We start from the raw sequence: 24,299 nt of genomic DNA, 5'->3' as shown, positions 1-24,299 counted from the left end.
ACATATGCATATATATATATATACATATATGAATATGTATGAATAAAGATATATTTGTCTAAAGTGGACTGTATAGACCGACGCAGAGATACACTGTAGGCATCGTGAGACGCCTTTCCACGTCTCTCCGTGGTGTTGAGATGTGCATGCTTTGTGCCGCTGCTCCACCAACTGTCTCGGCAGGTTCAATATTGCGGCTCTCGTTTCGGTCATGACGCTCTGTTTGGTTTGCTTTGCGGGGCATGCAGGCCTTTGCGCGCGAGCGCTGCGTCGCGTCGCGGAAGTCGCTGTGCTTCTTCTATCCCTTCTCGGCCCTCTCCTGCCTGTAGCTGTCTCTCCGTCGGCAACTGCTGCTTCGACGTTCTCTCTCGGCGCCGACGCGCAGCGCAGCGGCGATAGAACGCGCATCGGAAATTGTTTTTCCCCAAGGCTCTTGTGGCTGGCTAAGGAGGACTGGGCAGCTGCCCTTCTTGCGTGCATGCATGTTCTAGATAATTACTTGGGCCAGGGAGGCGATGAAGGAAGCCGACACGAGGGCGCAGCCGGGGGCCCCAGGGCGGTTGACTTTGCCACATTCGTCAGTGAGACAGTCGAAGGTTTAGCCTTCTTAGGTAAGGCGTTCTCCGACTTTTCGTATTCGTCTTCTCAGTGTACAGCCCATTCATCTGAAAGTCACCCATCGAGAAGTAACGCCGTATGCTGATAAACATTCAGTATCCATATCTATATCTATCTATCTATATATATATATATGTATTCGGGAATCGATGCGTGGCGAATCAAATCTGCAGGAATGTATCATACGCAGCCATAACTGTTTGTCTTAAAATGTGCATCTCTCTCTCTCTCTCTCTATATATATATATATGTATATATATGTATACATGTAGTTACTCATCGATATACATATACAAGTGTGTCGAGGTATGAATATAACCATTCATACCACAGATTTCCATTATCTGCGTGTTTGTTCCGTGACGACATTTTCCCTGTTTATGTAGGTATCTTTATCTGGCTCTGGCGAGTTCGTTTTTGGATTTGTTGTTTTGAATATACCCCCGAATGTGCGTATGCTTTCCTTCGTGTAGCTGCCTGGACCGTTCCGCCTGAGAGTGGCGTTAGGGGATTTTATACAGGTGTTCTTCATGTTCCCTTTTGAGCTTTTTCGTTTTGTTGTAACTCTTCTTCATCGTGGCCACCAGAGTCGAAGTCGTTTGCTTTCGCCTCTTCTTTGGAGACCTTTGCATTTACCTCTCCTTTCATTTCGCCGTCTCCCTTCTTGTCGCCTTGCTTGCATGCAGCCGCTTCTCCCTTGCCATCCTCGCTTCAGTCGGATCAACCTTCGCTTTCTCTCTTTCCTCGCACGTTGTGGTCGCTGTCCTTTGCCGACAAGCGGGCATCGAAACACCCTTCCTCTGGGTTCTTCTCTTTGCCCTTTGCATCTTCTTTTTCTCCGTTTTCTTTGTCTGGTGGTTTTCCTGGCCCTTCGGCGACCAGTTCTCACCAGTGTCCTACCGGTCGCCGAGTTGTGCATCCGGTCGCTCTCTCTCTGTTTCAGCAGCTGCTGGTCCAGCTTCTTTCTGTCAACTGGTCTCCCGTTGTCGACTATCACGTCTCTGTCCAGCGCCTTTTGCGCCTGTCGAGCTTAAGGCAGAGTTCCGGCCTATTATCGTCCTCGGCTCTGCCTGGTTCCCTTTCGTCCTTCTCCTCGCTTTCTTCATCGCATCCGTCTGAGCACTGCTTCTCCCATCTGCCCTCCCCGTTACCGAACTTCGAGAGACAACAGGACGTCCAGCGAACGCTTCGCATGCCTCTTGATACGCTGGCTGGTCTAACCTGCAGCCACAGAGACAGGTGGGAGGCTGCGGCCCCTGTAGAAGACTCTTCGTCTCCTCACGTCCCCATTTCTTCGCTTCGCCTGTCGTCCTTCTCTCCACCAGCATCGCCGGGGGAGACACACCTTGTTTCCTCTCTTGCCGGCGTCTGCGCAGCGTTCGCCGGCAAAGGCTGCGACACAGAGAACGAGGCGTCCATGCACTTGTGCGGCATCGCTATCGAGGGAGCTCTTGGGACATTGGACGCGATTGCCAGCCGCATGAATGCACACGGAAGGTCGCGTGTATTGACGCCTTCTACTTCGTCGAAGTCGGCCTCCTTCGGGGCTCTGCAGACTCGCAAGAGGAGGAGACTCACAGGCCGCGGCGGGGACGGGCATCCGCGGCCAGAAGAAGCAGGCGAGAGGGCCAGGAAAGGAGAGGAAGGACAAGGAGACTATGAGGAAGCCGGCGCGAGTGAGACGGACTCAGAAGGAAATCTAGAAGACGAATGTCGACTGCTGTATTCGTGGCTCATGCTCGTCCTGCAGTTTGCAGGAGACTCGAAGGAGGTAGAAACCAGCAGCGGAGAAGAAGGTGATGCAGACGCCTCGCCGGCGGTGACCGCTCGATGGGCAGTCGCGAGCCACACGGTTCGGCAGGGCTGTGCTCGAAGGTATGGAAGAGGAGAGACAGAGAGCAAAGGCGACGGTGGGAGAAGTGCGAGACACACACGAATCATGTAGTCATGAAGAAAGAGAAGGGATCACGTTAGTTTTGTGCCCAGTCCAGTTCAGCTCTGTCTATGCTCACGTATATTCTATATGCAGACATGGACGTTGTCGTATGTACTCATGCCTGACTCTGCATTCATGCGTCACATGCGTCTGAGCGACGAGCCTTTGTGACGAACGCGAAGCGGACCGGAAGTTGAGGAGGGCAACCTGTGTGTAGTTTCCTCTCCGGAGCGCAGTCATCCTTCTGCCAGGTCACCATCCGCCACCTCGGCGTGAACTCGCTTCATTTGCGTTTCGCCTTCTGGCTTCCGACATTCGAAACAGTCCTCTGTGCACCTTGTGCAACTGCCGCGTTTCTGCTGGCTCCCACTCTTCAGGCTCAAGACGCTCCTCCTGTCTCTGCATCGGACGTTCTTTCTACCGGCCCGCACCCTCGCGCCCTCGCCCCGGTCGGAGTCCCAGGCGACCGGCAGGGGAAGCGCGGAAGAGGACTCTGAGGCGAGAGGAAACAGCGAGAGGCTGACCAACGCTGGAGACACAGAGCTGGCTCCTGCCTCGGAACCAGCACGCTGGATCCCCTATGACGCATCGCGGAGGAACACAGGGGAGATCACATCTCGAGCCGAAGCACCTCGACGAACGACGAGGGTCGCAGAGCCCTTCTGGGTCATTCCCTCAGTGTTTGCGCCTCTGCTGCCCAGTGTTGCTCGCCTCTTGTCCGTCTACTTTCTTCTCGACCTTCGTCCAGAAGAAGAAACTGTTCTCCACTTTCTGGACTTGTGGACGTCTGCGCGCTGCGCGATCCACGCGACGGGTGCAGAGCCGAATTGGACTGTGGTGAGCAGGATCCAGCAAGAAAGAATCATTTCTTAAAGGTGCATGCGTGGGGCTGTTCCAATGCGTTTCAGCGGGACTGGGCACTCACAGGCGTTTGCAGAGGCACCGGGTATCTTGTGTCACGTTCGGTGTGCCGGCGACCACAGTTTTCTCAGATTCGCAGAACAGCTCTATCCATGTAAACACGGTTAAAATCCTTCATACGTCCATGCTTAGAGTGACAGATACCGATTGCGTCGAATGGACACAAACCAGGAGATGTCTTTGGCTTTCTCTGTCGTAGCTGAGTCTGCATCCCCACCGAGTCTGACTCCCAGTCCGAATCGTCTGTTTAAATTGAAGCACAAAGCACCGTCGTAGCTTGCGTACGAGGTACCCACATCTCCAGGCAAATCGACTTCCGACGAGTTGTTCGAAAATGCGAAAGTCCCAGAAGTTGTTTTGTTCCCTGAATTCACAGCCGAGAGTCTTGCCAGGCGTTCTTCGACTCCTCCTCAACGCCGCTGCCGACCCTGCACTCCGTGCAGAGGTTCTCCTCGCGACGCCTCTCTTGTTGCTTGGGCGCGAAAAGGAGCTCAGTGAAGACACACGAGAGAGAGAAACAGACGAACCAAAACTGGAAGACGAGGCGCAAGGCGAAGCGGCAAGGCGAGGGAGGCCAGCGAGGCAGCACGGGGGCGAGAGAGGGTCGTCTCTGTCTGTCATCGGCGCTCTCCGTTGTGAAGGCACGAACATCGACCACTGCGAGGCGCTTCTTAGAGGCGCTTTGCGCCTGTCTACTGAAGGTAAAAACTGTTTAGCTTCAAGTTGTTCCCTTGCGGAATCGACTGGGCCAATGGTTTTCGTCTCTATTTGCGGCGCGCTGCCTCTCAGGCACGATCGTGTGTCGGAGGTAAATACGATTTGTCTTGAATATTTGGTCGAGTGTCTTTCAGCTCTTATGCTAGTACTGACTCACACACTTACTTCATTAGGTGGCTTGTTTGTGATTCTGTTAGATTTACGCGTAAATACAGGATCCTACGACTCTATGCGCTCTGGTGATAGTGAGCTATATCAACATTGTTTTTCACAGTGTGTGTTTCCACACACTGCTCTGTGTTTTTTCTCGCCTTCAAAGACGAGGCCTGTTCCTTTGTGTAAGCCGGCTTTCCATTGTTGAGATTCCCCCGGTGGAACACAGATTTCGTTCTCCCCAGAATATCCCGAGCTACAGACGTTTGCATCTTCCCTGAGGACTACCTTGCTCGCTTTTGCTCCGTGTTGTCTTTTCCTCTGTGACCATATGTGTGTACCTTGCTTCGCATCTGACGTTTCTCCCGTTCCAGCCGGCTGTGTCGCCTTGTCCTTCAGATCAACGTTTGTCCTTCAATCGCCTTCTCCACCACCGGATAGATTCTCTCTACGCTTCTTCTTGTGCGGTTTCTCCGGCCTCGGGACGGTCTTCCTCGGGGAGGAGTGCACTGGAAATTGTCTCCTTCAAAGCAGCTCTGATTGCGCTCGCTGCGCGCTTGCTTCCGCAGCCGTTGCGGTGCATACAAGGCGAAGAGGCGGTGAACGCTTCAGTCAGAGGCGCGGAAATCATCGCAGAAGAATGCAGGCCAGGAGAAGCGCAGATCTCGGCGACAAACGACAACGGGTGGGAGGAGCCCCTGGGCAGAAAGCTGGCATTTTCGCTTCTTTGCAGCACTGCCCGTTTGCTGTCAGCGCAAGAGGTAGGGACGATAACAGACGATGGAGAGCAGTGAGCATTACAAGGCCAAGCGGGTGAGAGGTAGCGAGACAGAAAGGAATGCAGACAAGAAACGACGAGAGAAGAAAAGCACGGCAAACGTGAACAGGACAACCACTTGACCGCCACGAGTTGATATGATACAGTGTAGACTACCTTTTTCTGGCAAGTATGTACTACGAGCTGGATGTTCACATTCATAGATTCAGTGTCTAGGACTACCTGGCTGGAATGTCGTTTAACGCCGCATACTATGCTAGAAAAAGCAAAGACTTTGAAATCTAAACTAGAAGTCCAACTTGTAGGAAAACCAATAGCTGGTCACCGGTTTCAAGAGCGGGGATACTCACCGCAGGGAGCAGAGGATGTCCTCTTCCTGCATCACATCTTCGTTGACTGGTTCCCTTACTGCTCTGGACGTTATCTTGCTAGCTCCTCGCTACAGTTTGCGACCGCCTTCTCTATGATCTCTGTTCATCAGCGTTCCTCGCCGTGTGGCCGCGATCAAGTCGAGGCCCGTGTGGCCTGCGCCCTGTCCTCACTTCCGTCACCTGTCCTTTCTCGGCTTCTAACAGCCTGGCAGCAAAGTCTCTCTGGCGTTTCTCGTCTCACTTCGCGCGCGGCGTTTCTGGATGACTCTGCGTCTTTTGAGCATGCGTTCTGGCTTCCACGAAAACCATCCGTCGCCGAATCAAAGGGCGTCCTGAGAGACGGTCTTATCCCGAAGGAGTCGTCGTCAGAATTTTCTGAGCTTCTTCGCCGGCAGCTGATTACAGAGATTTATCACGTACGTCGAAGTCGTCACTTGCAGGTTCCACGCCGACGATAGCCTACAAGATTCCGACAGTAGTTTTGTGTTCCGCAGAATGAATCTGTTACCCCTCTTTAGACTTCTGTCACTCTGTTCATGCGCATGATAGATAAACGTTGTGGTTCGTTTTTTCTTTCACTCGTTTTTCCCTTCCTCCCGGAGGAGTGTCGTGTTCGTGATTCTCCATTCGCTCGCTGCTCTTTTACTCGATGCAGGACTTTTTCCCAGTGTTTGCGCAAACTGCTTCAGGGTTCCGTTTCACGCTCGCTTCCTACACGGCTTTCCCACGGCCTTCTTTTCTGTTGCACGTTTCATCGTCTCTTGCGCATGCCGCTCCCTCTTTTTCATTTTTTGCTTAGTGCTGTCCACGTTCCGTCCACGAGTTTCGCCTCTTCGGCTCCCCGGCTTCCGTCTCCCTTCATCTCGTTTTGATGATGTGGACTGTTCGTACACCTCCCACCACTGTCGTTTGCCCGTTTTCTTGTTCGGCTTTGTCTTTCTCTCCCTCTGCAGTTTCTGCGATCTCCAAAGACCTCGCTTGCGACTTTGCGCAAAGAGAATACGCTCGCGACAGTTTCTCACGCTCTCTTAGAAAGAGAGGAACATGGCTTCGCAGCTTCGGCTTCTGCAGTGCAAGATGCGAGAAGGCGCTTCGGCGCCTGCGACAGCGAAGGCGCAGAAGACCCAGAAGAAACTCGACGAAACTCCGAATTTTCAAAGCGCCCTGATGGGGTCTCACCGTTTTTGTGTTTCGCTTCTTTGACTGGAAACAATAAGGAAGAAAGCGCCAACCTAAGCGACGAGGAAGGAGGCAAAGAGGAAAGCAAGAGATCCCGGCATTCTAGCGCTTCTTTGAGCTCCACCGGATCGTGTAGTGAACACCTGGAGCGAATAAAACTCCTTTTGCATGCGGTGGCACAAGATGACGCTTCTACACTGGAGAATCGGCTAGAGTTCCTCCTTTGGGAGGTAGGAAGGAAGTTGTTTCAAGACTTCACCGTGTTGCGTTTGAGTCAGTGGGCGCGGCTAGCGGACTGGAGAATTCCTCGCGGGAGTCTAACATGGAACCTGAGAAACTGAAGTGACCAATTGTGTGCGGACGTTCTAGGTCTATATTATGGTTCGCTGAGAACTTTACATTAGTCAGATGAAGAGAAACAATGAAAGACAGGCGTACCGAGAGGGGACATGGAGGTACAGGTAGGGGTGAAGCGCTTCCGTTATCGCGTTCTATGCGGTCTCTCACGTGTATCATGGTCGTTGCTGCTTGGTCATTTTTTCCTTTGTTCACCCATCTGACACTCGCCATGAGACGCCACGCGAGGCGCTGCCCGCATGCACAGCAACGGCGCAATGCCTCAGTAGATTCGGACGGTTGTGGAACCCCTCCGGTTCGTTCGTCTGCCCTCCCATGCCTTGCTCTGCATTGCTCTTCCGCTCTGTCGCTTTTGTTTTCTCTCGCTTCTCAGGTCTTCCCTGCCACTGTCGCGCGTGCGGCAGACTCCAGCTCTCCTTGTTCTTTCGAATCTTCAAGTTCATCTCTCTCTTCGGGCGTCCGAGCGTCGCCGTCACCTCGAAAGAAGCTTGACGCCTTTGACGGCATGAGAACGCGAGTGGCGAAGCACGGAGAAGAACCGAGCCGATACCGAAGCGCCTCAGACGAGGCTGGACAGCAAGCAGGCTTCGAGACAGAAGGCGAATCATCTCCTCAAATGGCCTCTCTTCTCCAGTTCTGCGTCATTTCCGCGATCGGTTGGGTTCTCACCAAGCTCGGAGTTCGCAACGAAGAGGCGACGATAAATGCGGAAGGCGGGAGTGACAAGAAAGGAAGCGTCGGCCGTGGAAGAAAAGGAAAAGGCGACAGAGACCAGAGCGTCTCGAGGCGACTCAGCAATGCTCTTGCGCGATTTCTCAGGTGCATTGCTTTTGCGGCGTTTTCCTACATCACATGTGAATATGCGGGGAGATGTCTCGTGTTTGACTTTTCGTTTTTGCAAGATCACGGCACACAGTCACACTCATACTAGAAGCTCTAACGCTTTCTGTGTCACTTCCCCGTATTGCTCTTGTTCTCTGTTCGTCTTGGACGCCCGTTCGGCATCCAGTTCCCCGTTTCCGTCTTCGATTTCCTCGTCGCCTTTCCTTTCTTCTCTCTGCGAGTCTATATTTTCGTGGTTTTTACCTGCGGTTTCACCTGTAAAAGGCAAGATCAAATGTATCACGACGAAGCGCTTCCACGCCACATCGGATACCTAGCATTTTGCACCTTGCGATGGTACCCTCTGCCGCCTTCTCAGCCCCCTCTCACGCGTCTTATGCTTCGCTGCTCGACCGATTCCTTTCTGTCTGCATGCAGCCTTGTCGCCACATCGCATGCAGAGCCCTCAGCTCTGACTCTCTCGCTCTCTCTGCTTTTCCCCTTCTTCCTTCTGTTCACTTCGGGTGGCGCACAGCAAGCGGCGTCGTCACGCGTCTCTTCTCGGCTTCCGACTTCTCAGAGCGCTGCGCCTTCCGTGGAGCCTGCCCTCGATTCTACCGCCTCAGGCAATGCTTCTGATTCGCGCTTTCTCATGCCCCGTCGCGAGGTCGAGGCGCTCTTTCTCCTCCGAGGAAACGCAATTCTGAGACACGACGGAACTACCACGACCCCACAGGAACTGTCTCCGCCCCCCTTCTCCTACGGCCTGTGGCTGTCTCTACTCGCTGGTCAGAGAGACAAAGCGAGGAGGAGGGACTCGAGTTCGTTCTGCGTTGGCACTGGTGGCAAGCCGACGTCGCACAGAGCAGCGACAGAGACAGACCGTGGAGACGGAATGCATGCAGGAGAGCGAAGGCGATTCCAGCTGTGCTTCTCCCCGTCGAACACTCCTGCCGGATTGCCGCTTCTTTGCCCCTGCTGTCAGGACTTATTTGGAAACCCAACTGCCTCTGTTGGGTCGCTTTCTCCTGACATGTTCGTCGTTTCCGCGCCTGCGTCCTCAGCGACGCCGGCGTCGTTCGCGCTCTTGCCTCCCCACACCGTGGCGCCACACTTGCCTTTGTTGCCTGCCATGGGCGGGCCATCCAATACGTCTCATCTCGCGCATGCGCGGACTCTTGAGTCTTCATCGAGTTGTTCTCCAGTCTCTCCTCTCTTGCCAACTTCGTTGCCTTCCCGGCTCCTAGATGCTCCAGACCTTTGCTGCACCAAATGCCGAGTGGCGATTCCGCCGCCCCCGCCAGCTCTTTTTTTCGCGCCTGTGGAAGAGAAAGCGCATGCGTCGTCGAGTTCGTCTTCAAGTTCTTCTGGATTTCCGTTGCCTTCGTCGCTTTCACCACACGGCTTTTGCTTCAACGCTTTGCCTCTCGAGGGGCCTTGCCTCGCCTCCGCCGTTTCTCTCCTTTGCGCCTTAGTCACGTCGCTCCTTCGGCTTCCCCCATCCCACCCTGTCTACTGTTCGCCGCTGCTCCACGCGTTGCCTGGATCTTCTCCGCCAGAGGTGGAACCTCGTTTCTCACCTTTTCTTCCTTTTCCCGCAGAGAAATGGACTCTCGCATCTGAAAGCGAGACAGGCAAGTCATCCAGGAGTGAATCGGAGTCCACTGTCTCCTGGGACTCGCGGATCTCTAAGGCGAGAGCCCCACGGCCACGGCCTCTCTTGGGTTCGCGCCAGTGGATCGTCGAGCGCGAGCGTGAGCAGGATGCGATTGCCACAGCTCTTTTGCCGCTGTTGATTCTTTCTTCCAAGGATGTAACTCCCCAGCGATCTCCACCCTCCTCGCTTCATGTTTCGCCCTCGCGCGAGCATTCATTAGTCCCTCGACCGAGTCCCAGGTGTGGTCCGAAGCTGAGAGACGCACCCGGAGACAAAGACAAGTCTGCGCCGCGGTGCTTCGACTCTACGTGTGGACGAATAAAGGAGAGTTTAGGATTCCGCCTTCTCCATCTTCTTCGCCTCTCAGTTCGCAGCGTATCCTTCTCGGCGCTCCCCAGTCTCTTCCCCTCGATCTCCTCTCTTGCGGTCTCTCCGCAAACTCTGTCTCCTGACGCTTCGTCGGGCTCCGCGTCTCCTTCTGAGGGAAAGGAGACACAGCGGGGTGGCCTCACCGCGCCTGACAGAAGCGGCGTTGAAACCAACACAGAGGCGAAACGGTCGCCGCGAGCAGGCGGAAGCCAAAGTACGGATTCCTGGCCTTGGCTGCTGCCGGATGAAGATTCGTTCACAAGGATACTCGCCGCTTCTCCTTCGAGAAAGCTGCTTCTGTCCGCCGTCCATTCCGACTCTTTCCTCGTTTCCCTGCTTCTTCCACTCGTCGTCCCTCCTCCATCGACTTTGTTGCCTTCTCTCTCTTCGTCGTCTGCTTCTCAAGCTCCTTCGCGGCTCGCGTGTGCCGCCTCTCCGGCGCGCCTTTGTGATGGCAAACAGAGGCCTCAAGGCGACGCTCTGCACTTTCGCTCCTGCTGGGAACCCGCAGCGCCGTCCCACCGTCTGGCTCGAACTCTTTGCTCCGCTATCCAAGAGGCTTTGCCTCACCTGCGTGTCTCTCTGATGGTGGGAGCGAGTCTCAGTCGCCTCTTGGATGCTCTGTCTCTCGTGCCTGCTTCGCCCGACAGGGCCAGAGAGGAATTTCAGGACGATCCAGAGGGTCAGGAGACAGACACAGACGAAAGCGAAGAAGACGAGAGCGACGAGGGTGATGATGTCATTTGCATCTCTTGTTGTCAGGGAGTTTGCGAGCGATTCCGCCACGCGCGTATGCATGCGCAAGAGAGGGATGAAGGAACGGCCTCTTTCATTTCGTGTGCTTCTTCGTCGTCGCCGTCGTCTTCGTCTGTAGCGACTTCATCTCCACTGTTCGCTTGGAGTCCAGACAGTCTCTTGTCGCTTCTTTCGTTTCTTTCCAGCTGCGTCTCCTCTCTGCCGTGCTTCTCCGCTGCTGTCTCCTCTGAGCCTTCGTCTTCTTCTTGGCCTTCTTCCGAATCCTCATCTGCTCCCTTCTCGTCTCCGTTTTCCAGGCACACAAAGCACGGACCAGGCAACTCGAGTCTCCCCAGTTTCCCCCGTTTGTATTCGCCTTCTCTCCTGGTGTTGGCAGATGCTCTGCAGCAAAGGGGAGCACCTCAAACGCACGCTTTCTGCTCCTTTTCCTCGTTGTTTTCTTCGCCTTCTTCAACGCCTGTCTTCTCGCCTTCTTCGTCACTTGTCTCCTCGCCTTGCTCACCCCCGGGCGCCTCTCCAGTTGATTTTTTTCGTCACGGGGAGGCTGCGAGGGCCCTGGTGCTCACATCTCTCTACATATGTCAGAGACAGAGCAGGCCCATTCCGCTGACTTCCACATCATCGCCTCTGTGTCTCCAGTCTCTTCTCCTATCGCCGTTGGCCTTCGCCTCCCCTTCCCCATCATATGCGGAGCTGCTGTGTGAAGCTCATGATCCAAGGGACGCAGCCAGAATCCAGTGTTGCAACGATGGCCTTGTTTCAGTCTCCAATTCTTCCTCGATGTTCGGCTCGACGACGTCTCTTCGATTCGCTCGTGCTGCGCTTTCGCGGCACCTTCTGAGACCTGCACTCGCACTGCTGTACCTCGCTGGATGCAGAAGTTCAAAGATCGACAGAGACATTTCCGACTTCTCCATGTTCCCGTCATCTTCATCTGTTTCGCGTCTCCCTAAGCCCGCTGCGGCACCGTCGACTGGCGGAGGTTCTTGTGAGCCGCAGAACCCAGGCGCCTCTCTTTCCAGCGACGCGCTCGCTTGTGGTCGCTCTCTGGCCTTCGCTCTGCACCTTCTCTCGAGCATGTGCCACCACGTTGGACTCGGTGCAAGTCCGTCTGCGGTTCTTCCACAGGGCGACGAAGACGCATGCAGAGGGCCCCCAGAAGGAAGCGCAATTGAGGCCTTGTTCTCGCTGTTCTTTTCTCCAGAGATCAGCCGGTCGACTGCCAGGTGGGGAAGCGTCATCAGAGGCGCGCACACCCCCTCGTCGTTCGCGCGTCTCCCGTCGCCCCAGGTGTCTCCTGGCGGAGTCCCCACTCCGTTTTGGCGTCGGTGCTGTCTCCTTCTCCTTCTCGGTCCAGCGACCTACACACGCATCCTCCAAGCTCGAAGGCGACGAAGGACGCCGTATTCTCCCTTCTTCGCGTCTTCGTCAGGCTCCTGGAATGGTGCAAATCGTACCGCCTCCCCACGTTGTCCAGCGCCAGGCTCTGCGCTCTTGCATGCTGCATCTCCTGTCTATGCCCTTGCCAACAGTGTCGCCGAAGAAGCCGAAGATCAGCTTCTCTCGCGCGCGCTGCTTCCCTGTTTCCTTCTCCACTCCGACTTCAATCTCCGCACTCTGCAGGAGACCACAGGACTGTACGCAGGCTCAGCGTTTGACTGGAGCCACGCTGTCTGTGGTCTGGTCCTTCTGTTTCTCTCTGACGCGCCCGGGCCTCTAGTGAAAGGTCGCTCCCAATACGAAGCCCCAGCGTCTACCCTGGAACGAGGAGCGAGAGAAAACGAACGAGTCCGAGGAGACGCTGAGGCGAGCAACACGCCCACAGACCTCCACTATCTTTCGGGAGTCGCTGTCGTCTTCACTGCGCTTTTCCAGCTGGCGGTGGAGGGGCAGATCGTCAAAAGAGACACCGAAATCGTCGACGGGGCGCTCAGAGGCCTTGCAGGCGACGCGGCGACTGCGGAGCACAGCGCGCAACCGAGAGCTGGTGCGCATGCGGGAGGCTCTCTGGAAGCGGCGGAGGAGAGCAACGCAAAAGCCACGGTGGACCTGTTTAATGAGAAGGACGACAGGAGAAGTGACAGTGAAGAACGCCATTTAGGAAGAGAGGAACCAGCGCGCGTGAACGCAGGTTCGTCAACAGCCGACGAGCCTCGAGTTCGGTTTTCGGTGGGCAAACCCCAGGAGGACAGCGAGGGGAAAAGGTGCTTGAAAAGGAACAAGTCTCTTTTTGCTGCATGCGACCGCCTTCTGCTCCTCACTCTCGCGAGACTTCTTTGGAGTCTTTCCTCGCAAGGTCTGCCCGGCGAGGCGACCGTGAACGTGGAGAAAGCTGAAACGGAGACAAACAAGCAATGCCGGCCTGCGTCGAAGTCTGCGCGTTCTGTCGATAGGTCTTCGTGCAAGTCTGATCCATCGCGTTCCGTCTCAGAGTTGCAGAGTCAGACCGAACTTGAGGCGTGGACGGCAGGGAAACTGGCATGGCTTCAGACCTCCTTTTCGCTTCTTCTTCATGCGCGGGAGAGACTTTTCGGATCTTTCAAGGGCGTCCAGAAGATGCCGAAGCAGGTCGACGAAGACGGCGAGAGAGATACAAAAAGAAAGAAGGGAAACGACCAGAAGGACGCGGCCTTTGATGGCACACAGAAGGCTTTCTCCTTCTCCGCATCCCAGTCGTCTGGCGAGGACGATTCGCAGCCGCTCCTCGTGATAACCGACGATGAAGAAGAAACGCAGATGAAATTTGGTTCGAAGAGCGTCGGAAAGAAACGTTGGCAGCCCGCGTTGAAGTCGCAGGAGCAGAGCGGCCGCCATACGAGCAGGAACGAAAAGTCACACACTATCCGTTTGTCTTCTGGACGCCAGCCGTCTCCCCACGACGGGAGTCTGGGAGCCCAGAGGGACGACTGCGACGCGAATGGTCGGGCTATGCGTGAAGAGGCACCAGACGCCTCTACCGGATTAGCAGACTTTGTGACTTGCCATCTCCTAGAACTCGAAGAACTTCTTCTCCACTGTCTGTTTCCCTCGTTTCCCCTGCCTCCCGCAACGCGCCAATACCTTTCAAATTACTTGTTTCTGCTTTCCGAGCCTCGGGATCTTCCGCAGTTCTTTGTCTCTTTCCTCTTGCGATCTCCACCCGCGGGCGCCTTGGACTCCATCGCCAGGGCCTCTGCTGCGGAGGGATGCGCGGCGTCAGCCGAAGAAGACACTTCCACGAAGAAACAACCTTGCCTCGGGACTTCTACGCCTTTTTCGTCATCGGGTCTCTCCTCAGGAGGGTCGCTGTGGGGTGAGCAGGAGCGACGCCGGCGAGAAGCGAAGCTTGAGGAGGCCCTCACTGTGTGTCTGAATAAACCTCGAGGTCTCAAGGCTCTCTTCCTCTGCATTTCCTGTGCACACCGCGGCCTTCTAGGCACGCATGCGGCGCGCCTCATCGACAGCCTTCGGCATGCATTTGAGCAGTGCAAACGGCAGGTCGAGGTCGAGGCTTCACGAATCACGGATCTCTCTCTTGCGGGAGTTGCTTGCGCTTCTCCGTCTGCTCTTGGCACTGCTTCTCGCTCGGCAGCAAGCTTGTTTTCAGCGTCTCATCTCGGCTCTCCTGCCCCGTCTGTCGACCCTTGCATGCGCGCCCACCACGAGGTCTGCCAGACGTTTCTGGGCGCGCTGCGCCTTCTCTTCGTCTCCTTCTCGCCGTCGACTTTGCTCTTTTACACGCCCTTTTTCCTGCATACGCTCAGCGAGTTTTTTGAAGAGAGACAGTCTGCTGTCTTTTCTCCAGGCGACTGCACAGCGGATGAAGGAACTCGAAAGATGTTACCAGGGAAAGACCGACCAAACGCACCGCATGTGCGAGCAAGGCCGGCAACGACTGACGCGGGAGACGCCCAGGACAACGCATGCAGTTCGGGATACTTGGAGACACTCGAGCCGAAAGCACTCACACAGGACAGTGCGTCCAGCTTCGAGAAATGGAAGACGCAGGAGACTCGAAGTCTCTTGCTTCTGCTTATCAGGCAAGCGAGCCAAGCGGTAGGGGAGGACGGCGAACTTCCCCCCTCTGCTCTTTTTGCAGCGCTTGCATGCACGCCAGTTTTCCCCCTTGTCTTAGATTCAGATGCTGGAGAGCTACCTCGAGGGAGGGTCGGCGGATTGGCCAGGGATCCGGATCAGGCTGACGCAGCTGAACGGATGTATCACACGCGGCCAGAACAGGAGTCGGACAAAAAAGATGAGAACGACTTCCAGGCGATATTTGACAGCGCCGATGGTCTCCCAGAAATGCCTCGTTTGTCCCTCTCGTCCAAAGCCCCTTCCCTCGGAAGAATGGATCCTTCCACGCCTTCATCCCTCCTGCCCTTATTCTCCCTCTTGCCCTCGTTCCTCTTCTGTCCAGAGGTCTCTTCTTCCTCTCCCGCTTACGTTCCGCCTTCTCCTTCTTCTCGCCTCCCTACCGCTTCACTTAGATCCGCGGATCGGCGCCGATTCATGCAGGCGAGCTCGGAGACTGCCGAAGACGTCTGCCGCATGCGTCGTTGTCGTAGATTTCTTTCTTTCCAGCGCCAGCATCCTCTAGAAGTCCTCGCCCTGCGCTTGACATCGATTGCCGCCTTTCTCGACGACCTCCATCCGTACCTCACCCGGCTGTCGGCTGCGCTGCTCCTGAAAAAGTTCTTGCTGGCCTACGGGACGGTGCTGACGCGTCTCGTGCATGCGGCGAACGAATCCTACGGAACCAGAGCCGGCGCTGCCTGGGCCTGCGCCGTTCATGGCCAGAACGAAGATACCAGCGAAGTTCGGCGGCGCCTCGACGGCGAGAGAGCTTCCCTTTACCTCCTGTCCAAGGTGAGACGCGTCAGACACGAGGCAGACGTGAGGCGCCATTTCTTGGCAGAGAGCCAAGGAGAAAGCCTTTGAGGCAAACGCAACAGGCGGCGGATGGGAGCTGTGAGACGGCTCGGGGGCGCGCAAGCCATGCCAGACATTGGAGGTCCCTTTTCACTGCGAAAGGCACCGGAGCAAACCTACGACAAGGGTGCCAAATGCGAACATATTATCTTCTCTTTCACGTCAGTGATGTGAACCTCCTCTTGTTGATTCGTCAAAGACTCAGAGTCGCGGCAATCCTCACGGCTTAGCACCGCCGAGGCCGGGCACCTGTCTATCGCTTTTCCGTCTGCTTCACCACTGCTTCGACCCTGTTCCATTTTCCAGGAAGACCACCCGTTCGGAAGCGAACTTCGCAAGTCACTCTTTGCGACCCTGCCCTTTCTCCGCTTCCGTTCCGGCAACTGCTGAAGTCCAGCGCGGCTTTTCAGATTGTTCTGGCCTTTGGCGTTTCTCGATCGACCGTCGAGTTTCTCTCGTATTTTGCTGGACTTTTCAGGTTGCGGAGACGTGCGAAGCTGTGGTCGCGGAGTTTTCTGATGACTACTCGATGGAGCCGAAAGCTCTGCCTGTCGCCTGTGTGACGCTGCTGGGTTTCCTGTTGCCGCTTGTCGACCTTCGTTCGTCTCCTCTCTCCCCCCCTCGCGCCGCACCCTCGTCGTCCCCCCTGGCCGCCCCTCGCGACGAACACAAGAGTCTGTCCGTCTCTGCTGCAGCCGTCGCGCTGCTCCTGTGCTCTTCAGCGGCGTCCACGGCGAACAGTCCATTCCCCGCGTCGCCTCCTTCGCTGGTGTCTCCTCTCGCTCCTCAGGCTGCTGTGGCTGCTCCCGCGTCCACCTCTGGAGGCGGAGGCCCCCCCCACACATCCGCCGGGGACTGTGCTTGGCGAATCGTCGACGAGGCTCGACTCTGTTGCGAACTTCTCGAGCGAGTCTTGATCTCCCACCTCCAGCGTCCGGTCGCAGCGCGTTCTGTCCAGGAGATTCTGAGACAGCTAGGCTTCCACATTCACTCCGAGCCGGGTGGGTGCCCGTGTGGATGCAGAGAGAGTCCGGAGAACGACGGACACCCAAGTGGAGGTGGACTGGCAAACCAAAGGTAGACGATGTAGAGGGCAAAACTCACACACAAGGACAAGGGAAGTGAGACTCTGCGCGTTTAGGTCTTCTTTCCTCTGGGAGAGATATGGGACTGTCCATGCACGCACAGGGAGAAAAGCAACAGCCTTCCGTTCTTCGGGTGCCTTCGAGAAACTGACACAGAACAAGAGGAGCAACGACCTAAACAGACCGAAAACCAGCAGCGCTTAACGAACTCCGGAGCGAACAAGAAAACGACTTTTTGTCACCCAGATCCTCTCGCTGTCGTTGTTTCTTCCCGGCCTTCAGGACGCCTTCAGGTGATGTTCCCCTCCCTCGTTGCGATGTTTCGACGCGAGAAGAAACCCACGGCACTGCCTACTTCTTCTCCCTCGTCCTCGGTTCCGCCACCTGTCGACACAGTTCAGGCTTCGCCTTCTCTCTCGAATCCCTTCACTCCTGCGGCCCTTACAGCTCTCCTTCGCTTTCCGTTGCATCTGCTTTCTCCTGCCTTCCCTTCCTCACTGTCAAGTTTAAACGAAGAGGCCGCGCTTCGCGAGTATTTGTGGCGCCAGGTCTTTCCTCCGCAAGTTCGCACAGCTCTGCTGCCGTACTGTTTCACTTCTTACGAGAGGACAAGCGCGTCTTCCCCTGCCTCCTTCGCCTCTCCTCGCAGCTCCGCGTCGTCCGGGGCTAGCGGTAAAGCACAGAACAGTCGCGAGACGGGAGCCACTAAAGCCGTTCCTCGCGGACGACTTCCGGAAAGATGTGAAGGACAAGACGCAGACGCTGGGCCGACGTCTGGACTGGCTTTGAAGAAGAAAGGTGTAGCCTTTGGAACCTCGCGTACGTGGAAGCAAATGGACGTTGATGAGACACAGGAGAAAAGACGAGAAGGCAAAAGAGAGGCATGCAGGCGTCGCGTCCCAGCCAAAGGGGTCTATATATCTGGATACATACAGAGTCTATCACTTCAGCAGTCAGCAGCTCTTCTATATGGGGAAGTGTCATGCCCATGCACTTCGCTTTTCAAACAAAATAGATAGAGAAACATACAGGGTCGCTGTCGACGAAGGCAAGAACATCTCTGCACCACAAAATGCACGCGCTCGCTCTTCAGGTAGAATCTGTCTCTCGGCATTCCTCTTGTCTCTGCTCTCCCTTCAGCGCCTCGCCGCCCCGCTCCTGCAGGTCTCCCCGTCTTCGTCACGTGGTTGCTTCATCAGCTTCAGATGCAGCAGGTGACTCTGGAGGCCTCTGAGAGGCGTCATGCGAAGGTGGAACCTGAGGTCGGTGCCGGTGAATCGAAAGAAAGAAACTCCGAATCCAGTCTCAGGTTGCTCCCCAATGGACACAAGACACGTCGGCACAAACGAAAGCCGCGCGGGACCCAGAGGTCCTCTCAACAACGCTCCTCGTCTGCATCTGCTTCGTCAGCGTCTTCTTCGAGTCGAGGCACAGAACAAGAAGTGATTGTTCTCTCGTCCTCTGCCTCTTCTTCCGATGAAGGGCCACCGCCTGGCCGGAAGCGCGACCGAGAACCTGTTTCGAGTTCGACGCCTCTTCGACGCAGCGCGCTTCGTCTGTCGATTTTCCGTGCTTGCGACGTGGTTCTTCTTCAACTCCCCAAGGTGCTCTCCTTCCTCCTGCCGCACATGGTCGATTCCTTCTTGTCTTCTTCCTCAGACCCGGTCATGGCGGCCGAGGACTTGGGCAGGCGCATTGCGTCGCTTCTTCGCTCTTCCCTTGAAGGCGGCAGCTGCAGCGACTGCGCTGGCGATACCAAGGGAGCGCAGCCCCACAAGGAGCCCGGGGGGGCCGGCCGAAAGTCCACACGCTGCGAGCGACTGGGAAGCGACGACGAGCAAGAACAGGGAAGGCGATATCCGAGAAGCAGGACCAGCGACGTGGAAAGAAGTGACAGCCATGCAACTTTTCAGGTGCGTGAAAAGGGGAAACAGAAAACCGGAAACATACACACACGCATCCGACACCACAAAGACAACGGAGGAACAGACCGGAGAGCCGCTTGCATCAGCTGGAGCGAAGAATGCGCGATCGTCCACTTCCATGTTTTGAAAGATTCTTGCCTCTGCCTCAGTGGTGGTCTTTTCGAAATACCTTTTTTTATTTCCTCTCTGTCGGATAAACTTGGTGTGTCGTTCCCGGTTCTTCCTCTCTTGTCGTTCTTCATGAATTTGATAGACACAGACATGGAACGTTAAACCAGTAGTTCACGTCTTTGTGTGTACCGCAGAGAAAAAACTCAAAACCGATCATGTTTCGAAGCTTTCCGTGTGCTTCAGCACATTCGCCACCTCGTCTTCCAAATGAAGTTCGCGTAGAACGTAAAATTCGCATGCGGGGTTGATATTTTGCCGCGAATCGACACAGGTATCCAATATATATTCATCTATCGCAGGTTCCGTCCAGTGCCCCGCTTTCCTAGTCAAGATCGGGAGAACGCTCCAGTCGCCGGCTATCCAGGAAAAATGGATGGGCCACTGCGAAAGGACTCCCGCCGATCCTCTGGATCCATCCGTCTCTCGTGTGGGCGTTGTGTCTGTTTGGGGTAGGCTGTGTTTTCCCTCTTCCAGAAGCTCCAGTCGTGGCGCGCTTGGATTGTGTCGCATGCGCTTCCGCGTCTCGCGTCTCGTCTGCGTCCGCTAGCCGAAGAACTGAAGTCTTTGCAGAGTGCTTCATCTTCATCGGCTTCACCTGCTTCAGCCTCGCCCTCTTCTCTCTCGGCGCTCATGTCCAGTGCGAGCGAAGGCCGAGGGACCGGCGAACGAGACGGAGAGAAAGGCGGACCTTCTCAGAAGACTGAAGACACCAGGCGACAAAGAATCATTTTGCTGTCACGGTCGATCCAACGGTATCGCGCGCAGGAACAGAGACAGAAATGCCTTCTTCAAGCCCTAGGGAGGCTTCTCGAGAGTGTGGACCGCATTCTCCTTGCTCGCGCCGCTGCCAGCTGTGAAGCGTTCGCTAGGTGAGAGCGACACTTGAAATGTCTGTTCGATTCGTTATTTTTTCTGCAACATCTGGCGTTCTTAAGCTGTCTAATGGGTGGTTCACGTTTTCGCAATCCTGAACAAATCGGGTGTTTGTCTCTCATAAAGAGAGTCCCTGTTTCAGTATCGTATGTGCTGCAGGGTCTCTGTTTATTCGATTGGAGGCCTTTTCCTGCGACATTTCATTCTCATCTTCTCAGTGAGCTCGGTGGCCCTTTCGTTGGTGTTACCTCCAGCCGTCTGGGTCTTCGTCGCTCGCGTCTCTCATCCTCTCTCCAGGCCTCCCCTCGCCACACCCCTTCAGTGTTCGTCGTCGGAATAAACAGTAAACCGTGAAGCATTGTCCCCCGCATCTTCTTCTCCAATGTCAGTGTCATGTCCTGTTTCCCCTCTATACTCGCCTTCTTCTCTTCACGCACGCGGTGACTTTGCTTCCGAATCGTCCTTCCTTGGCAGATCATCACGCCTCCCTCTTTATGAGGGTTGTCGCTTGCTTCTTCTTGCCTTGTCTTTCGCTTTTCTCGAACAGAGCACTCTACTGGATTGAGGCAGAGATGGCTGCCAACGTTTTCAGTTCGTTGTACCGTCGCACGAGCTTGGGAGTTGTCGGCTTGCCCTCTGCTGTCTTCGCGTCCTTTTCTTCTCTCTCGCCTGCATCTTCCCCAAAGGCGGAATCTCATCAAGGCAACTCTCCTGGATCCTCAGTGGCTGCCGCATCTGGTAAAGTGCAGAATGTCTTCTCCATCACTTCACCAGCTTCTTCTCGCTTTTGTGAGGTGTCTCGTTTCTCTGAAGAGACATCTCATTTTTGCGTCAGTTTTCCTTTTTGGGCTTGTCTCACTGCCTCGCGTTTTCCCCCATAAACCCCGCTCTGTCCACGCGTTCTGTGCTTCCTGAGATTTCTCTCAAGGGATGCTACACCGTGGGGAAATGTGTCATGATGCGGCCCTTGCGTTTTCTCCTAGTCTGTGTTTGCCTCTCTTTTCCTGCCTTCGCAGATGAGGACCTCTTCTGCTCCTCCGTTCCGCTACTGCTGACCATCTTCAGAGGCCTACATGCAAGCGACGCTCTCGTTGGGCTTCTCGAAACCTGCAAATGCCTTTCCAGTGTCGGCGTGACCGGCCGCAAACACCCCGTCGCTCTCTCGTCTTCTCCAGTGAGCTCTTCCTCGCATTCGTCTCTTTCTTCTTCTCCCTCTGCTTCTTCTCTCTCTTCTTTGTCTTCGTCGACCTCGGGGCCGCTGAAGGAACGCGGCTTCGGACGAGGAAGAGACGGCGCAAGTGGAAAGCAAGCAGGGTCAGGCAGACGCAAAATGCATCACGCAGAAGGAGGTCACAACGAGGCAGAGAAGAACAGCAAGGTGGGATATAACAGAAACGAGAGCAGACACGAAGTGCAAGGTCTCCGAGGAGAAATGGTGACGATCGAAAACGGCGATGAAGGCGCCCTCAGCTCCACCACAGAAGAAGACACAGACGTCGATGATATCCTTGATATCTGCGAGAGAGAAACCGGAGGCGACAATGCCCACCTCAGCATGAGAGCCATCGAGAAAGAATTTCAACAGCAGTGGACTGAGGCAGCCACTCTCTACCTCCAAGGGTACGCATACACTGAATAAAATTCAAGCCGTCGCTGGTTCAGCAACTTCATCGAAGAAACATCTGTATAGTCGTTCACCCTGTTCTGTCGTCCGGGCGCTTGGTGCCTTCACGAGTTTGTAGACTTTTGTGTCTGTCTACATCGGAAATACAATGCGTATACATTCTTGCACTTGCATATATATATATATATATGCGCACGTATATAGATGTAGGTATTAGATAAATATATATAGATATAGCTACAGATATATAAAGGTGTAGATTGACGGGGATGTAGGCAAATAGAGGTAGACGGATACACAGATATATATATATATATATGTATACATGGATAGTTACCACTAGGTTAAGGCCGTGTGTTTTCAGTTGAACGATGCCTCTGAGTTTTGTCTCAAATCGCATTTCTCTCTTTTATGTGTGTTCACCTTGGTCTCCCTGCAGAGCGCCGCCACTCTGCTTGGCTCCCGCATCCACTCCATCGGTTTCAGCAGGCGTTCCGGTTGTATCCCGCAGGTCGTGGGTTTCAGCGGCAGAGCCGGGGGACACTAGCGCTGACGAGGAAAATGACTTTGAGGAAAGACACGGTGACTCTGACCTTCGTCTGCTGTCTCCTGCGGCTCACTGGGCTGGTTGGTTTAGGTGCGTCACGCATGCAGGCCTCAAGTGCTCGTCGGGTGTGTGGCCCTCGCTCTCGCGACTTCTCTTCTCCCTTGAGGCCTCCTCGCAGACCGAGGCGCTCCCGGGCCTTACCAAAGGCAGGCGAGAACCTACCAGACACTCTCTGCAGCTCGCGGCCCTTCCTCCGGCTTCTCTCTCCAGCGAGTTTCTTGCAGATGCCGCGACTGCTTGCTGGAGCCTAGGACAGTGGAACGACCTGTCCTTGGTGCTTGCGTCGGCTGCGCCCCCCGCCTCGCCTGTCTCGTCTTCGCCGCGCGTCGCCGACCGCGGTGGCAGGCCCTCGAGCCCTCCCGATGCTGGCGAGAGCTGGCTCTCCCTGCAGCACGCGCAGCTTCTCGCACTCGTCCATCAGGCGTTTCAAACGAATCGCTTTCGCCACCCTGAAAGCCATCCAAACCCCGTCATTGACAAAGCCGAGAGGGCAAAGCGGACCTCCCAGAGGCGGAGTGAGACACATGATGGGAGGTCTTTCAACTCCGTTTCTCGTCTCCAACTACCCCATCTGTCGACCGACGGAACTGAGCCGTTTCCTTCAGTCGGTGCGCGTCCAGTCCGAGCTCCGGGTGCCCCAAATCAACCGCCAGAGCGAGGTCTTTGCGCATTTCTAGCGCAGGCGGCCTCCGTGCATGTGCGTGCAATCCGCGGCGTCTCTCGCCCGCTCGGCGCGGCACTCCGAGAGAGTCCAGAGCGCGCGGCGCCTCTGCTGCGGAGCCTGGCGGCTTTGAGTGATTTGTCCTTCGTGCTTCAGAACGTCGGTTGTCCTCTCTTTCTGGCCAGCGATCCTTCAACCCCAACCGTCCAGGGCTTGGCGCATGTCAACTGGGAATCTCTGAAGGTTTCCCCTCTGTGTGACCCACCCGTTTCTTCGTGTCTTGAGGAGCCGTTCGACGCAGAAAGCCGAGCGCGGATCTCTCCGTTTTCGAGGTGGCCTGCCTCTCCGCCTTCGACGTCTCTGCGGCTTCCGCCGAGCCTCTACGACCAACTCTCTGTCGCCTCGCTGCTCCTCCAGAGGTCTGCACTGAGCTTCCACCTGAATGCACCTTCTGACGCTCTCTCGCCGGCAGTCTGCGGCTCGCACTCGGCGTCGTTTGCAGCGTTCCACGCCGTTCTAGGCGCCGGCAAAGTGGCACTTGAGCAGACGCACCAGCTGGTCGCCGCTGCTTGCGTAGGCGTGACGCTTCGCCAGAGAGCGCGAGAGCTCAGGGCCCCCTCCCTTCAGGTTCCTGGCCTTCTCCAGTTCTCCAGCGACGACACTCTGCGGGTCATCGGGCAAGCAAACGCGCTGCTGAGACGAAGAAGGAAAAGCCGTAGAGCCCTCGAGGGAGAGGGTGGGGGCGAGGGAGACCAGCCTGCCGCGCGAGAAGAAAGCGAAACAGCGACTGGAGTGGTCCGAGAGCTCGTTTATCGAATGAAAGTGGAAGGCGCCCTCGAGTTGCTCGATCGAGTGAGTGGAACGAGGGAAGTAGCACGTGGATGTCGGCGAGGTAGAAAATTTTCCAGTAAGGGACCGTTGGATAATTCTAAGTTCCGCAATTGTGTAGCATCTGGAGGCATTGCTGGTTTACCATTTTGAGAAGCGTTCGTCGTTCCACGAACCGCCTCGTCTGTCAGTTCAGCGTATCTGTTATCGATGTGCTCGGCGCGCTCTATCGCGGACAAGAAGAATCATGACGTCAAGTTGCTTTTTGGCAGAAGAGTCTCACTTTGAAGTTGCGGACGAATTCGCCGTCCAGCGAAATTCGAGACGAGCCCTGGAGACGGCTGATGAACGTGCAAGAACCCAGCGACCTCAAAAGAGGTTCCCGACATGACAGTGTCGCAAACGCTCGCCCTCCGGTCGTTCGTTCCTATTAAGAGTCCCCCTTGGCTTTTCTGTCTGTCTTCCTGTCGTGTGTGTCTCTCCTCCGGCCTGTGTGCGGCGATTCGTTCTCCTCTTCGTCCCTCCAAGAAAGGGTTCATCGTCCGTGGAAATATAGCGGTAGGAAGACGACTCCCCAAGTGACTACTGCGACAGTTGTGCAACGTGTGTGCAAATGGTGACTGTTCAAGTATACGCTGAATGCTTTTTTCTGGTCTTCTGATTGTCAGGGACAAGTCGCTGACGGCCTCCAGGCCTTGAGTCGCCTAGCCGCTTCTTCTTCGTCCGGGTCCTTCGCTTCGTCTTTTCCTTCTTTCGCTTCTGTGTTTCCCTCCACTGCACCTTCCGCACTGCTGCTGTACACGCGCGAGGCCACGAAGCGGCTGCTGCTTCCACCCCATGGCACAATAGCCTGTTTCGAGAAGGTGAGAGAGGTTTCAACGTACCATGCAGTACGCATGCGCAAAAACTCGAAAAAAGAAGTGTGGACTGCAACTGGAGACGCAGTTCTGCAAAAGCGTATTTCTTGGATATATTAGGTG

At 55.5% G+C, this 24,299-nt stretch overlaps 1 protein-coding gene across 1 annotated transcript in view; it reads left to right on the top strand.

Moving 5' to 3' along the window:
- Positions 1-211: 211 nt before the first annotated feature.
- Positions 212-24,299, top strand: part of TGME49_283702 (FATC domain-containing protein) — a gene marked incomplete at both ends in the record, with an annotated part of 33,412 nt that continues 9,324 nt past the window's right edge. Inside the window, 17 exons of the mRNA XM_018781906.1 lie at positions 212-611; positions 1,305-2,493; positions 2,932-3,391; positions 3,852-4,176; positions 4,745-5,106; positions 5,605-5,910; positions 6,448-6,903; positions 7,404-7,849; positions 8,291-15,482; positions 16,024-16,546; positions 16,913-17,302; positions 17,771-18,543; positions 19,201-19,595; positions 20,147-20,337; positions 20,616-21,219; positions 21,861-23,343; positions 23,988-24,182. Coding sequence (XP_018637747.1) covers positions 212-611; positions 1,305-2,493; positions 2,932-3,391; positions 3,852-4,176; positions 4,745-5,106; positions 5,605-5,910; positions 6,448-6,903; positions 7,404-7,849; positions 8,291-15,482; positions 16,024-16,546; positions 16,913-17,302; positions 17,771-18,543; positions 19,201-19,595; positions 20,147-20,337; positions 20,616-21,219; positions 21,861-23,343; positions 23,988-24,182 — 15,690 coding nt within the window. The remainder of the gene's footprint in view (positions 612-1,304; positions 2,494-2,931; positions 3,392-3,851; positions 4,177-4,744; positions 5,107-5,604; positions 5,911-6,447; positions 6,904-7,403; positions 7,850-8,290; positions 15,483-16,023; positions 16,547-16,912; positions 17,303-17,770; positions 18,544-19,200; positions 19,596-20,146; positions 20,338-20,615; positions 21,220-21,860; positions 23,344-23,987; positions 24,183-24,299) is intronic.

This window comes from Toxoplasma gondii, chromosome V (genome assembly GCF_000006565.2).
Source record: "Toxoplasma gondii ME49 chromosome V, whole genome shotgun sequence".
NCBI lineage: Eukaryota > Apicomplexa > Conoidasida > Eucoccidiorida > Sarcocystidae > Toxoplasma > Toxoplasma gondii.
Note: the sequence above shows the minus strand (reverse complement) of the source record. Positions and strands in the feature narration are given on the sequence as shown.